General features: G+C 39.8%; 1 protein-coding gene across 3 annotated transcripts in view; it reads left to right on the forward strand.

Annotated features, from left to right (window-relative positions):
• Window positions 1-13,447, forward strand: part of HMCN1 (hemicentin 1) — a 492,489-nt gene that overhangs the window by 455,800 nt on the left and 23,242 nt on the right. For all 3 annotated transcript variants that reach the window (XM_021102638.1, XM_021102639.1, XM_021102640.1), the window contains 4 exons: window positions 6,326-6,388; window positions 7,615-7,734; window positions 8,586-8,720; window positions 12,119-12,232. In XM_021102638.1, coding sequence (XP_020958297.1) covers window positions 6,326-6,388; window positions 7,615-7,734; window positions 8,586-8,720; window positions 12,119-12,232 — 432 coding nt within the window. The remainder of the gene's footprint in view (window positions 1-6,325; window positions 6,389-7,614; window positions 7,735-8,585; window positions 8,721-12,118; window positions 12,233-13,447) is intronic.

Consider the following 13,447-nt stretch of genomic DNA (forward strand, 5'->3'; position numbering starts at 1 on the left):
AGAAAAACAGGGCTGGAGGAATGTGGCTCCCTGACTCCTTAGACAGGCTAACAGTCATTAAAACTGTATGCAACTGTCACAAAAACAGAAATATAGATCAATGGAGCAGGATAGGAAATTCATAAATACAGCTGTATGCAAATCAATGAAACTAGAACACACCCTCACACCTTGCATGAAAATAAAATCAAAATGGCTTAAAGACTTTAAGATAAGATACCATCAAACTCCCGCAAGAGAACATAGGCAGAACATTCTCTGACATCAACCTTACAAATGTTTTCTCAAGTCAGTCTCCCAAAGCAACAGAAATCAAAGCAAAAATAAATCAATGGGACCTAATCAAACTGACAAGCTTTTGCACAGCAAAGGAAACCAAAAAGAAAACAGAAAGACAATTTACAGAATGGGAGAAAATAGTTTCAAACAATGCAACTGACAAAGGAACCCTCCTGCACTGTTGGTGGGAATGTAAGCTGGTATAGCCACTATGGAGAACAGTATGGAGGTACCTTAGAAAACTACATATAGAACTAGCATATGACCCAGCAATCCCACTCTTGGGCATATATCCAGACAAAACTTTCCTTAAAAAAGACACATGCACCCACATGTTCATTGCATCAATATTCACAATAGCCAAGACATGGAAACAACCCAAATGTCCATCAACAGTCAACTGGATTAGGAAGATGTAGTGTATATATACATGATGGAGTACTGCTCAGCCATAAAAAAGAAGAAAATAATGCCATTTGCAGCAACATGGATGGATCTAGAGGCTGTCATACTGAGTGAAGTAAGTCAGAAAGACAGACAAATACCATTATGATATCACTTATATCTGGAATCTAATATACAGCATAAATGAATCTTTCCACAGAAAGGGAATAATGGACTTGGAGAAAGACTTATGGTTGCCGAGGAGGAGGGAGGGGGATGGATTGGGAGCTTGGAGTTAATAGATGCAGACTATTGCCTTTGGAGTGGATTAGCAATGAGATCCTGCTGTGTATCACTGGGAACTATGTCTAGTCACTTATGATGGAGAATAATAATGGAAGAAAAAAGAATGTGTACATGTATGTGTAACTGAGTTACCAGCTACACAGTAGGAAAAAAAAAAATGTATTGGGGAAATAACAATTGATTGCAATTTTCTTAAAAAAGGGAAAAAAAAAGAAAACTCATAAATAAACCTAGGCACCTATCATCAACTGAAGTACAATAAAGGAGACAAGAATATACAATGGAGAAAAAAACAGGCTCCTCAATAAGTGGTGCTGAGAAAACTGGACACCTACATGTAAAAGAATGATTTAGAACACTCTAACAACATACACAAAGATAAACTCAGAGTGAACTAAAGACCTGTAAACTCTTAAAGGAAAACATAGAACACTCTTTGACATAAACCACAGCAGTCTTTTCAGATGCACCTCCTAGAGTCCTGAAAATAAAAACAAAAATTAAAAAATGGGACCTAATTAAACTTAAAAAACTTTTGCACAGTAAAAGAAAGCATAAATAAGATGAAAAGACAACCCACAGAATGGGAGAAAATATTTCCAAATGAAGAGATTGACAAGGGATTAATCTCCAAAATATATAAACATCTCCTACAGCTCAATACCAGAAAAGCAAACAACCCCATCAAAAATGGGCAGAAGACCTACATTTCTCCAAAGATGACATTCAGATGGCCAGAAAACACATAAGATTTTGACATCACTAATTATTAGAGAAATGCCAATCAAAACTACTCTGAGGTACCACCTTACACCCGCCAGAATGTCCATCATCAAAAAGTCTACAAACAATAAATGCTGGAGAAAATGTTGGTGGGAATATAAAGTGGTGCAACTGCTATGGAAAACAGTATGGAGATTCTTCAAAAAACTAAAAATAGAATTACCATGTATGATCTAGCAATCCCCCTCCAGGACATCTATCTGGGGAAAATCATAATTTGAAAAAATACATGCACCCCAGTGTTCATTGCAGCACTATTTACAATAGCCAAGACATTGAAGCAACCAAAATGTCTATCAACAGGAATGGATAAAGATATGATACATATGTGGAATGGAATATTACTCAGCCATAAAAAAGAATTAAATAATGCCATTTGCAGCAACATGGATGGACCTAGAAATTATCATACTAAGTGAAGTTCATCAGTAAAAGGCAAACATTATATGATATCACTTATGTGTGGAATCTTAAAAAAGGATACAAATGAACTTGTTTCCAGAACAGAGACATACTCACAGATTTTGAAAACTTATGGTTGCCAAAGGGGACAGGTGGATGGGAGAGGGATGGACTAGTGGTTTAGAATTTGCATCTGCACATTGAGGTATATGGAATGATTGGCCAGCAGGGACCTGCTGTATGGCACAGGGAATGCTGCTCAATATTCTGTGATGATCTATGTGGGAAAAGAAACTGAAGGAGAATGGATAATTTATATATATAAGTGAATCACTTTATTGTACAGAAGAAATTATCACGACCTTGTAAGTCAACTATACTTCAACAAAACTTTTAAAAATGAAAATAAAATTTTAAAAAGAGAAAAAAAAGATACATACACCCCAGTGTTCATTGCCTCACTGTTTACACCAGCCGAGAAATGGAACCCACCTAAATATCCATCAACAGAGCAATGGATAAAAAAATGTGGCACATATATACAATGGAATATTACTCAGACATAAAAAAGAATGAAATAATGCCATAAGCAGCAACATGGATGGATCTAGAAATTATCATACTAAGTGAAGTAAGTCAGCTAAAGACAAACATCCCATGATATCACATACACATGGAACCTTTAAAAAATATCATACAAATGAACTTATTTACAAAACAGAGGCACACTCACAGACTTCAAAAACAAACTTATGGCTACCAAAGAGGATAGGTCATGGGGGAGCGATGTGGATTGTGAGTTTGGGACTGGCATAGGCACACTATTGTATACAGAATGGGTGGTCTGTGGAGACCTGCTGTATAGCACAGGGAACTCTACTCAATATTCTGTAAGAACCCGAATGGGAAAAGAATCCGAAAAAGAACAGATACGTGTATATCTGAAGCACTTTGCTGTATAGTAGAAATTATCACAACACTGTGAATTAACTATACTTCAATAAACATTTTTTAAATGGGAAAAAAAAAACAGTATGCAATATGACCCAAATCTGGGTTGCCCACGTCACATTGACTATAAGGAAACCTCATACTGATTAAAAACACAGATTCCCAGGCTTCTTCCTTGGCAGTTCTGCCTGGGTTAGGACTAAGGATCTGTATTTTTACTAAGCTGTCCAGGAGATTTTATGATCAGTAAAGTTTGGCAGTTATTAGTCTGTAGAGTAAAAAATTCTAATTTAATTTTTTAAAGTGTATACTGATAAAAGTGACTAAAGGGAAAAGCATCAAAATTTTGGCAATAGTTCGTTCCAAGTGACAAGTTTACAGGGGATTTTATACTTTCAAAGTTTCTACGACTGTACATTACAATAACACAAACATAGTTTACATTATCCCCCGACTATGTCAAAATAAAAATCATAGTGTAATTCAAAATAACATACTTTATAATGGAAAGAATCAAAGAAGAATAGTTTATGACAAAATATTTTGTACTTCAGTATGAAAATCTTTAGACATTACTATATTGGAAGTTAAGAGAGAAGTATTTATATAGCTGAACCAACATTTAGAGCCCCAGTGTGATTTTCTTAAAAACACTGAGTAATTCTTGGAATTCCCGTCATGGCTCGGTGGTTAACGAATCCGACTAGGAACCGTGAGGTTGTGGATTCAATCCCTGGCCTTGCTCAGTGGCTTAAAGGATCCCGCATTGCCGTGAGCTGTGGTGTAGGTCGCAGATGCCGCTCGGATCCTGCGTTGCTGTGGCTCTGGCGTAGGCCGGTGGCTACAGCTCCAATTTGACCCCTCGCCTGGGAACCTCCACATGCCGCGGGAACGGCCCAAGAAATGGCAAAAAGACAAAAAAAAATTGAGTAATTCTTGACAATGAATGGTCTGAATAAAATAATATGTAATTGACCATCAATTATATGTCAGTTACATTCCTAGAAAACTGATGGTATACTTTAATCACACAAAAAAATGTTTAATACATGGAAGATGAGTCCTAACCTTAGATAATTACAGCTTTCTCGCTTCCACGAAAATCTTTTGGGTCAAAGGACACATCTTTATCTTGCATCATTATCCCACTATTGCAGTATTTAAACCTGCCTCAGGGTCTGCTCCACTCACTAAATTTTAATAAGCTTCCCTATTAAGTCATGTCATCATCGTAACAACCAAAATATCTCCCCAAAGACCTCCCAGATGCCACCTAATGGAAGATACCCCCCCCCATTTAGAACCAGAAGTCTAAATCTTCAGATAATAACTTATGTTTATGTGACACATTTTTCCATAATCATGTCCCCAACACAGTGCCATATACAATATATTGGCTGGATTAAAGAATGTAAGGATAAGTGAATAAAAATGAAGCATGAATTTTAATCACCACCTGAGTTGTAGTTTTGAGTTCAATAGTTGAAAGTCAGACAGACTTGCTTCTAAATCCTTGCTCTAGATTATATGAGGTCTTTGACTTAAGCTACTTGCATGACCCGTCTCATTTTCCTCATCTGGAAGTTGGTTGTGATGGGAGTAGGGGAGTTTGGGGGTACAAATGAAGCATAGCACATAGAGCACACGGTATGTTGTGTACTCAACAATCATTTAGCAACATGCTCCAGACATTTCTATCCAAGCCATCCTGTCCCCACTCCCTTGAAGGTGCAAGAAGGGTGGATGCTCTCGGGATCATTCTTATACTCAGGGTGAAAATGGATTATGAACCTCTGGCTTCCTCTTCAAAGCTTTAAGCAGTTTGATTGCTTAGAAATAGAAAATAGGGCTCTAGTTTTCTAGTCAAGGAAATATTTTCATCAGAGTAGTGTTTCTTCCACTCTCCAAATACATAAATATATAAAAAGAATTTCGAACTGTTTCATGTTCTCAGCAGGGTTTTAATTTTGTAATCAGAGTCTCTCCAAAGTAGAATGAACCTGAATAATTAATGAATACCCAGACTCCCTCTATAAAGAGCACCTAGAATAATAATAAAAATAAACAATTTCATGCATTTAGAATTAAAAGAAGACCTAAGGACTTCCCTTTGTGGCGCAGTGGGTTAAGGACTTGAGATCATTTCCCTGAGGATGCAGGTTCAGTCCATGGCCCTGCTCAGCGGGTTAAGAATCCGGCATTGCCATGAGCTGTGGTGTAGGTCACAGATACAGCTCAGATCTGGCATTGCTGTGGCTGTGGTGTAGGCCGGCAGCTGCAACTCCAATTCAACCCCTAGCCCAGGAACTTCCATAAGCCGCAGGTGCAACCATATTAAAAAAGAAAAGAGAAAGACAAAGGGGAAAAAAAAGAAAGAAAATCTAAGATAATTTCTAAGAGATTGAATATGAACTGAACATATGATGTGAATTAAATATCCCTTAGAGAAATCTATTAACTTTTGTCTTATGTGTGTGTGCACACATACATTACTTTAGTGACTTGAAAGATGAGTTTAAGATTTTAGAGCTCAGTAATGTTTGAAAAATATTTGCTAAAATGCTTACAGCAGTCAAGACCAAGTTACTTTCTAAGGAAAGACATTCCCTAACGAACCTGTTTGTTCTTGTTAATGTCTTTTTTTTTTCCTGGCATCTAACATAAATCTATTCTGTAACAATATGCCTGTTTCTTTTTGCTTTGACTGCATGGGAAAGGAAAACACTTCGTTACACGTAGGGGGACTTTGACCCAGATTCTCCACCTTGCAAATGAAGGAGAAATACGAAAGGACAGGGTTTCTTCATCAGAGTTTGTTTTTCCCTGGCATCAATTATTTTAAGGAACCTCAAAATAGCATTCCTACTTCCCTCACAACGAGAGGACATAAACAGCTGGAAGGTTAGGACTTTGCCTGTGGTTATGCATACATATTAATTTGGGTCCTTTTTCATTATCGCAGAATAATTTTCGATTAATGTACGCAACTTAAACAGAAACTCTGTTTCCACTGGCTGCTTGCCAACGATCTCTGTACTCTGATTCATTTATTTCTTGGCTGAGAAACAGGGGAAGTTTCCCATCCTACGTGTTTTCACCTGTTGCATCTGTGTCATGTGTTCCATCTTTGGCATCTCTTCCCTGGGAAGATGGTGCTGGAAAGAAACAAGGTGCGAATGTTCTGACAAGCCAGTTAATTTTGCCTTTCTCTGTGCGGTAGGAGATCGCAGTAATCAGTGCCCCTCCGGGTTTGCCTTAGACTCAGTTGGACCCTTCTGTGCTGGTAAGTACAGGAATAAATGATTCATTTTTACTTTTATCCAAGAGTTATTGGTACCATTTAATGGGCATTTGGTGCCATTTTACTAGATATTTAATCATCACAACAGTCCTCCAAATGTCCCACTGTCCAAGTGAAGAAATTGAGATGTGGGAAAGGCGAGTGCCTGTGATCACTCAGCCATCAAGTGGCAGAGCTAGACTGGGATTTAAGATAGATGCAAAGCCCCATGCCCTTTTCATGTGTCCGCAATCAAGTGTCCAGGATCATGATCAAGTACAGGGGTGGAACGAACACAGGGACAAAACACTGAACCTGGTCTGGCCAACTCAACCGCTATGAATGAAATAGCAGCAATTCAACTTGGAGTCATCAAGGCCTAGGATTGCTCCATCGTAGGATAGGGCTGGATTGGAGAGGACGACTATGACTAAGCCAGCCTTGTCCCATGCAAGTACCACTGCCAGAGAGTCACAGATATATCAACAGCTAAGGAAGTGGCTTGAGGAACTCAAGTTTGCATACGCAGTGCTTTTCTTCTGCTGGTAGGCAATATAATGTAGTACAGTGTTAAAAAGGTAGCCTTGAGAAACCACACTACCTATGTGGTGGGGGGTTTGATTCCTGGTCCAGGAACTTCACTGTGCCTGTGTGTAGCCAAAAAAAAAGAAGAAAAAGAAAAAAAAAGGTCATAAACTGCACTGTCCAGGATCAAATCCCAGCTTTACCTATAATGACCTATGTGGCCTGGAGCAATTTACTTAGCCTCTTTGTTCCTCGGTTTTATCACACACGATAGGAATAAAAACAACTTATTTTTTAGGCATGTTCTGAGGAAGAGCTAACGTAGGACAAAAGCACCTGCTGTGTAGCACAGAGAACTCTACCCAATATTCTGTGACAATCTATGTGGGAAAAGAATCTGAAAGAGAATGGATGTGTGTACATGTTAAAAAAAAAAAATTAGGTCACAGTAAATGGTCATTATATCTTAGCTGTCATCACTGTTGTTTTAGAATCAATCTAACCATCTATTCACTTGGATGATTTGAGAACCCCCAAATTAATTTTTATTTAGTTTTTCCCTTTGGTGGTGCTTAGAGCATTTCCTGTTCCATTTGATTCATGCATTGGCCTCTCTCTATAAGCCACTCTATTCACCAGCTTTAGTAAGTCCTAGAAAGTAGAGGGTTCTCCATACTAAAGGAGAATTTTGCTTCTTCTTTCAGATGAAGATGAATGTGCAGCAGGGAATCCCTGCTCCCATACCTGTCACAATGCCATGGGAACCTACTATTGCTCCTGCCCCAAAGGCCTCACCATCGCTGCAGATGGAAGAACTTGTCAAGGTAGACCCAGAGCTAAGTCTAGTCAACACACTGAAGCAGCAGACCTGGTCATCTCTGACCTGGAAAAGCATGCTAGACCAGTGCTCTCCTTTCCTACTCTTTCTGTTCCCACCTTCATGAAGCTGCAAAAGAAAAAGAGGATACTGCTCCCACTCTGCCTTCCGACAGGACACACTCTGTGGTGATGCCTGTGGTGACCCACTTAGTCCCCACAACGCAGGCGGGACTGTTATCATATTCATTTGACAGGGATAAACGTAAAGAGGTTATAAAGAACGTCAGTTGCCCAATCCTGGTAGCACTTTGGGCGCATGAAGAAAACAAAGCAAAACATTCCTCTGTCAGAGTCTAGGTATGCTTCAAAGTTAGAAATCATGTAAGAATCTAGTTTTATAATAAGAAAAGAAAGGAATTTCTCCCTTTGTGCCCAAGCAGCAACCCCCTCCCCCTTCTGAATGGATAAAGAGAGAGGGAGGGGGGCAGAGGAGGAACTCGTGTGGAATGTCCAGTATGGACTGGGCACCTCGTGTACATTTTTTCCTTTCATCTTCAAAGCAGTCCTGAGACACAGCTATTATCCTCATTTTACAGATGGGAAAACATCTCAGGAGAAGTAACTTTTGCATAAGCCACCTAATTTGTAAGTGGTCTAACAGATGGCTTGGTCTTTGAAGATGTGACATGGTGCTGCTGTGAGCTTGTCGGTTAGCTCAAAATGACCCCAAAATTCACCATCTTGGCTCTAGCGTATTTCAAGTGTCATACTCTGCCTTTCTTATCCGCATTGCACAGCAGGTTCTTGGGCTGGCTTTCTTCAGCCCCCCTTAGCTGAATGGCTCACTTTGTTGCAGATATTGATGAGTGTGCTTTGGGTGGACACACTTGCCATGCTGGTCAGGACTGTGACAATACCATTGGATCCTATCGCTGTGTGGTCCGCTGTGGAATTGGCTTTCGAAGAACCACTGATGGGTTGAGTTGTCAAGGTATGCAAATGGAGGTCCTTTATCTTCATTATACTAAGAGGTAAAAGCCTTTTGAATTATTTAGAGTAAACTCTGTTTAGTAGATTGAGCTTCTTGGTAAGATGTTTAGATGTAATATTGCATGGCTATTTTAAGAATGTGTAACAGTGGCTTTGAATAAAACCTGCCTGTTATATTTGAGAGATCATACAGCATGATCTTCATAGAACCTATTTCATAAACTTCCAGTGCATAACAGTACTGAATATTTATTGCAGGACTTTTTTAGTAGACTTTATTTTTTAGAGAAGGTTTTTATTTGTTTTGTTTTGTTTTTGTTTTTTTTCAGTCTTTTTAGGGCCACACTCGCAGGATCTGGAGGTTCCCAGGCTAGGGGTTGAATCGGAGCTGTAGCCACTGGCCTACACCACAGCCACAGCCACGCCAGATCTGAGCCACGTCTGAGACCTACACCACACCTCACGGCAATGCCGAATTCTTAACCCACTGAGCAAGGCCAGGGATCGAACCTATATCCTCATGGACACTAGTCACATTTGTTTCCGCTGAGCCACGATGGGAACTCCATAGAGCAGTTTTAGATTCACAGCAAATTTGAGTAGAAAGTAAAGAAATTTTCCATATTCTCTCTGCCCCAACTCAGGCATAGCCTTTCCCACTATCAACATCCTCCACCAGAGTGGTACATTTTTACCAAGGATAAAGCTATACCGACACATCATTACTGCCCCAAATCCACTGTTTACATTAGGATTCACGCTCAAGGCTGTACATCCTATGGGTTTCGACAAATGGTTAATGACATACATCCTCCATCATAGTCCATACAGAACAGTTTCCCTGCCCTGAAAGTCTTCTGTGCTCCACTTAGTCATCCCTCACTCCCTCCCCACCCTCTGGCAACCACTGATCTTTTTATTGTCTCTCTAGCTTTACCTTTTCCAAAATGTCATAGAGTTAGAATTATGCAGGATGTAGCTTTTTTCAGATAGGTCTCTTTTGTTTAGTCATAGGCATAATAAGTTTCTGTCATGGCTTTTCACAGATGGATAGTCATTTCTTTTTTAGTCCTGAGAAGTAATCCATTGGTATGAATGTGCCACGATTTATTTAGGCTATCTTGGCACTCTAAAATTTTAGCCATTATGAATGACATGGCTATCAAGATTTTCCAGAGGAAGAAACAGTGGATACAAACTAAATTCCTATCTGTAGTAGAATGAATGAATGATGATACATACACTTCATGAAACACTGTGCTGTCATTATTAAGAATGGATTGAAGCTCAGCTGTTTGGCTTTGAGGAATTTCTATGAGGTGTGGTTGAGTGAGAACTCTAGGATGTAAGTTGTGTAGAAAACATTATGTGACTAGAAAGGAAACAACCACCAGCAAAGGGAATGGATTTATATATTTAGGATGATATATAGGTATCCATAGGAGACATATGTTATTATTTATCCTAGATTTGGTGGACAAGGAGGGTAAAAGGGATAAGGGAGGCCCAGCAAAAGAAGAAAAAATGCACTAGGAAAATATTTTAAAAGTATATGCTCACATTTTTACATTTATATGCACATGTACAGATTTTTTAAAGATTAAACTAGAAATTTTTAAATGGAAAACCAATACAAAATAAGATATTGTAAGTCTTCAATTTGAAACTATAAGATGAGAACATGAAGAGCTGAAAATATGGTGATTATTCTTTTTTTTTTTTCTTTGTCTTTTTAGGTCTGCACCTGCAGCACATAGATGTTCCCAGGAGAGGGGTCGAATCAGAGCTGCAGCCACTGGCCTACACCACAGCCACAGCAATGCCAGATCCCAACTGTGTCTGTGACCTACACCACAGCTCATGGGCAACACCGGATCCTTAACCCACTGAGCGAGGCCAGGGATCGAAACTGCGTCCTCATGGATACTAGTCAGATTCATTTCCACTGAGCCACGATGGGAACTCCTGGTGATTGTTCTTTTGAGGGTTTGAAATAGAACAACAGAGAAGTGGAAGGAGCTTGAGGTGACTATAGACCTGAGAGAAGAGTTTTGTTAGGAAAGATTTGATTATGTCTACAGGGTTATGGGAAAGATGACAGTAAGGAGGAAGGGCTTTCAAACTGCACAAGGCAGGAGGGTTCCCATCATGGCCCAGTGGAAACGAATCCGACTAGGAACCATGAGGTTGCAGGTTTGATCCCTGGACTCACTCACGAGGTTAAGGATCTGGTGTTGCTGTGAGCTGTGGCGTACATCGCAGATGCGGCTCGGATCCGGCATTGCTGTAGCTATGGCGTAGGCTGGCAGCAGTAGCTCCGATTAGACCCCTAGCCTGGGAACCTCCATATGCTGCGAGTGCAGCCGCAAAAATAAACAAACAAACACACTGCACAAGGGGAAGGAATGATCAGTGGACCGCAGTTCTCTTCTTGGTGAGAAGAGAGGAGACAGGCTGCAGAGATCAAAAGCTCAGATAGAGTAGCTTTTCTTAAATGGAAGAAGTGGTCTCTTTTTCTGGAAATGGAAAGAGTGAAAGGGGAGAGGTACAAAAATACAGGCAAGTGCACACGAGGTTGGGGAGTTCACGCCTTTTTGTTTTGTTTTGTTTTGTTTTCATTACACTGTGGTCCACATGGTGCTCAGGAAGATTAATTTGGTAATGACCACAGGCGAGGAAAAAAGCTAAAATGCTGCACTCAATTGAGCACCAGATGAGAAAGGCCTGCATGGGGCTAATAGCAAAAATTGGGAATAAAGGTTACATTTGCAAAGGATGTTGCAGAAGACGTTAGCTTTTTTAATTTTTTTTTTTTTTTTTTTTTTTTTTTGCCTTTTCTAGGGCTGCTCCTGCGGCATATGGAGGTTCCCAGGCTAGGGGTCTAATCGGAACAGTAGCTGCTGGCTACACCAGAGCCAGAGCAACGTGGGATCCGAGCTGCGTCTGCGACCTACACCACAGCTCACGGCAATGCCAGATCCTTAACCCACTGAGCAAGGCCAGGGATCGAACCAGCAACCTCATGGATCCTAGTCAGATTCATGAGCCATGATGAGAACTCCAATTATTATTTTTTATCTTTAATACTCCAGTCTGTCAGCAACATTCTAGGGCTGAAATTTCCAAGAAATAGGAGTGGGAGCCATATAGTAAAATAGAGAAGTGTTGCATCCACATAGTTCTGAATCACTAGTAAATATCCACCTTGAAATAAGAGAAGAGAAAAACCTCTAGCAGTTAATTCTCTCAAATACCTAGCAGGTCACTTGGGAACAACTGAACTGAATTTGTTTTAGGGAAGATCTTAAACAGTCAGAGATCACTAAAATGTTAACATTTGGGATAAATTAACCCATGTTTTCTAACAGCAGGTAATGAAAGTTTTGCCTTATTTAACAGATATTAACGAATGTCAAGAATCCAGCCCCTGTCACCACCGCTGTTTCAATGCCATCGGAAGTTTTCACTGTGGATGTGAACCTGGGTATCAGCTCAAAGGCAGAAAATGCCTGGGTAAGGGACGGGCTTTGAATTCAAAGCAGGGACATCCTTGTCTTCTTAATGGTATCTGATCAAATCCATGTGCCATGTCCTGAGCTGGACCCATATATAGGATACCTACTATGCATCATGTATGTTATCCATGCAAGAACAAAAGGGAAGCAAATACTATACAGGGTTCATTTTCTAATTATGTAACTTTTTTAATACTTCCTCTATTATCAAATTTTTTACAAAACCACGGTATATCTATCAAGTTATATATTTTATACACATTTATAATTTTTATTTTTCTAGGAGGAGGAAGTGGTTAGTATGGCTACCAGTTCTGTGAAATATTTTGGTTTTTATCATTCTGTTTTAATTTTTTTATTAGGGTATAGTTGATTTACAGGGTGTCAATTTCTGCTGTACAGCAAGTGACCCAGTCATATGTGTGTGTGTGTGTGTATATACATTCTTTTTGTCATATTATCTTCCATCATGGTCTATCCCAAGAGATTGGATATGGTTCCCTGTGCTGTATAGTAGGACCTCATTGCTTATCCATTCTAAATATAATAGTTTGCATCTACCAACCACAAACTCCCAGTTCATCCCACTTCCTCCACTCTCCCCCTTAACAACCATAAATCTATTTTCTATGCCCAGAGTCTGTTTCTGTTTTGTAGATATGTTCACTTGTGCCATGTTTTAGATTCCACATATAAGTGATATATGGTTATTTTTCTCTGACTTCACTTAGTATGAGACTCTGGTTATATCCACGTTGCTGCGAATGGCATTATTTTGTTTTCATGGCTGAATAGTATCCCAGTGTATGTATTATGTATGTACCACATCTTCTTTTCTTTCTTTCTTTCTTTTTTTTTTTTTTTTTTGGTCCGTCTTTTTTAGGGCTGCACCCATGACATATGGAGGTTCCCAGGCGAGGGGTTTTATCGGAGCTGTTGCTGCTGGCCTACACCACAGACACAGCAACGCCAGATCCGAGCCGCGTCTGTGACCTACACCACAGCTCATGGCAATGCTGGATCCTTAACCCAGGAGTGAGGCCAGGGATCGAACCCTCAACCTCATGGTTCACAGTCAGATTCGTTTCCGCTGTGCCACGATGGGAAATCTGTACGACATCCTCTTCATCCATTCATCTGTCGATTGTCTCAGTGTCTTAGCTGTTGTGACTAGTGCTGCAATGAAACTGGAATACACCTATCTTTTTGAATG

This window comes from Sus scrofa, chromosome 9 (assembly GCF_000003025.6).
Source record: "Sus scrofa isolate TJ Tabasco breed Duroc chromosome 9, Sscrofa11.1, whole genome shotgun sequence".
NCBI classification, from domain to species: domain Eukaryota; kingdom Metazoa; phylum Chordata; class Mammalia; order Artiodactyla; family Suidae; genus Sus; species Sus scrofa.